Source organism: Palaemon carinicauda, chromosome 21 (assembly GCF_036898095.1).
Source record: "Palaemon carinicauda isolate YSFRI2023 chromosome 21, ASM3689809v2, whole genome shotgun sequence".
NCBI lineage: Eukaryota > Metazoa > Arthropoda > Malacostraca > Decapoda > Palaemonidae > Palaemon > Palaemon carinicauda.
The window spans coordinates 53,621,831-53,624,776 of record NC_090745.1 but is presented as its reverse complement, the minus strand read 5'-3'; the positions used below and the strand labels follow the sequence as shown (position 1 = coordinate 53,624,776).

Here is a 2,946-nt window from a genome sequence, read left to right as displayed (position 1 = left end):
TTATTAGTAATGGTTATTATTATTAAGTATTATAATCATTATTATTATTATTATCATTATTAATTATTATTAATTATCATTATTATTATCATTATTATCAGTATTATTGTTAGCATTATTATCATTATTACCATTATAATTTTTATTATCATCATTATCAATGATTGATCATCATTATTAATTATTATTATTATTATTATTATTATTATCATCATCATCATTATCATAATCATTATCAAATATTAATTATTATTATTATTATTATTATTATTATTATTATTATTAGCGGAGCTAAAATATTACTTGGAAAAACAGGTTGCTCTAAGTCCAATGGCTCTAACAGGGAAAAATAGCCCAGTAAGGAAAGAAAACAAAGAAATAGTTAAACTAAGAGAGAAGTAATAAGCAATGGAAATAAAACAATTTAATATCAATAATTACTTTGAAATAGATCTTTCATATACGAGGTCCATTCAAAAAGTATCCGACCTTGGTCCCAAAAGAAAAAAAAATTGTACATTTGAAATTTGTTTATTCAATCACCTTCAAAGTACTCCCCTTGGGAGTGCACACACTTTTCCCACAGGTGCTGCCACAGTTGGTAACATCTCTGGAATGTTGACATTGGGATGCTGTAAAGCTCTGCTGTCGTTTTTCTCATAATTTCCTCTCTGGACTCAAAACGCTTCCCTTTCAAGGTTGTTTTCAGTTTAGGGAACAGCCAGAAGTCCAGGTGCCATGTCTGGAGAGTAGGGAGGATTCCGACCTAATGGAGTGTTGTTTTTGACCAGATAAGCTTGGATCAAGTGGGCAGAATGAGCAGGTGCATTGTCATGGTGCAGTTGCCAGTTTTGCGCCACCCATATTTCTAATCCTGTGCTTATTCCTACTTCTTCAGTAATTTTGTTGATGGTTATAAGACGGTCATCCTCCACTATTCGATGAACATTTTCAACAAACTCTTCGTTTCTGCTGGTGGATGGACTGCCTGACCGTGGCTTGCTCTCAACCGAGATTTGTCCTTGCTTGAAGCGATTATACCACTCCTTTATCTGTGTTATTCCCATGGCTTTATCGCCAAAGGCTTGCTGAATCTTCTGGATAGTTTGCATTTGTGTATTACCAAGCTTGTAGCAGAACTTAATGCAGTAGCACTACTCGATGCCCTCTGACATGTTGTGTAAGGATGAAAATCCGACGAGCTTGTGCTGGATGTCTACACTCTAGCCCTCAAAGGCGGCTACTGCCTTACACTAGAGCTTTTAAATTTTACACGCATGCATAGTAAGAGTGCTGTCAACTACCCTCAAAACTAATTAGCTGATTGGTGAATTATTTGTCCTTTTATGAACCAAGGTCGGATACTTTTTGAATGGACCTCGAATAAGCTATAAATAATAAAAGTAAACAAGATAAAGAGAAATAAGATAGAGTAGTGTGCCCAAGTGTATCCTCAACCCATGACAGTGAAAGACCATGGTAACTAGACAATGGCACTACCCAAGACCAGAGAATAATGATTTGAATTTGCAGTGCCCTTCTCTTAGAAGAGGTGCTTACCATAGTTAAAGAGTTTTTTTCACCCTTGGCAAGAGGAAGGTAGCCACTGAACAATTACAGTGCAGTAGTAATCCCTTGAGCGAAGAAGAAATTGTTTGGTAATCTTAGTGCTGTCAGTGTATGAGGACACGGGAGGATGTAAGAAAAAATAGGCCAGACTATTCGGTGTATGTGTAAGCAAAGGAAAAGTGAGCCTTTGTTTTGATCCTAAAATTGTTACAGGTTCTTTTAATATTTAAACTAAAATCGTACGACAATAGCCAAATAAAACACGGGGAATGAATATAACAAGGAACTCACGAACACAACACATTTATTCAGAAAATTATAAAGAAAATCAGTATTACTTCTTTGGTTAGTTTACCGGACAAATCAAATTAATATAAACATTAATAGAAAGGAGAACAGTCTGTAAGGTAGAAATACTCAAGGAATAGTTTTCTGTAGTTGCTGAGACGATACTGGTACTGAGGCTTCAGGCTTAAGAACGTTGCAGAGAGGCGGCTGAAGTTCAGATGAAACTGTCACGATGATTTTGGATTTGAAGACGTCACAGGAAGGGTGGCATCAAGATGGGACTTAAGAATAAGAACTCTTCTCCAAGAGTTCGGTGATAGTGATAGGCTTCGGGCAATGTTGGATACTTCTTGTCACACGCAGGGAGGGCTGCTTCACTTTGTCTCTTCTTTTCATCCATAACAGGATTTTGTAGATAGGCATGTGACGTCTGAATGGAAGGTTGGAAACTGGCTGTATCAGACGTATGGTATTCTCTGCTTCTTATTTCGTCAGGACTTGGTTCTCATCTGCTTAAGACATACTGTAGTTCCTCTCTTGTCTCATGTCCTGTCCTATCTCTCTTGGACAATCTCTTCTTGAGGTTTATATACCCATGTAAGGGTGTAGCTAATTACAGTGGGCAGTAGACATTTCCATATAAGGCGTTTTTTGACAATTCTGTGTCTCAATTGTCCTCCTCAAAAACGCCAACTTCGATCACGCCACGGAAACTTCTAGAACGAATTTCTGATGCAATCTAGACCACGTGTTATGTTGTAACAAAAGCGCACCACGTGTCCACCCATGTTGACATATTTTATAAATAAGGATATCTCTCCGGGTCGGTTTCTCAAAATATGCTGACTCCACTAATTAAGACGATGACATCTTGTTCAAAACAGGAGTCCCGTTATCGCTGCTGGCGCTGTTCGCCAATGCTCGGTTTGCTTTCAAAATGCTGACAACAGTGAAGGGATGACAGGTTTGACCAAATAGTACGGTTGTCGAATCTCGTCTTGCTCCTCACACTTTAGGAATAGATATTTTTGTCTTTTAATGACATATCCCTTATAAGTATTACATTTAACCATAACAGCCGTAACTAGA

The 2,946-nt window shown here is 37.3% G+C and overlaps 1 protein-coding gene across 1 annotated transcript; it reads right to left on the bottom strand.

Annotated features, from left to right (window-relative positions):
- Positions 1–710: 710 nt before the first annotated feature.
- On the bottom strand, positions 711–1,112 carry LOC137614905 (protein GVQW3-like). The gene has a single exon (XM_068344561.1). It carries the CDS (start codon positions 1,110–1,112, stop codon positions 711–713), a length of 402 nt encoding a protein of 133 aa, XP_068200662.1.
- Between the last annotated feature and the right edge of the window lie 1,834 nt (positions 1,113–2,946).

Excerpts from the sequence above, each read along its gene's own strand:
- LOC137614905 (XM_068344561.1), bottom strand. The coding sequence starts at position 1,112 with ATGCAAACTATCCAGAAGATTCAGCAAGCCTTTGGCGATAAAGCCATG.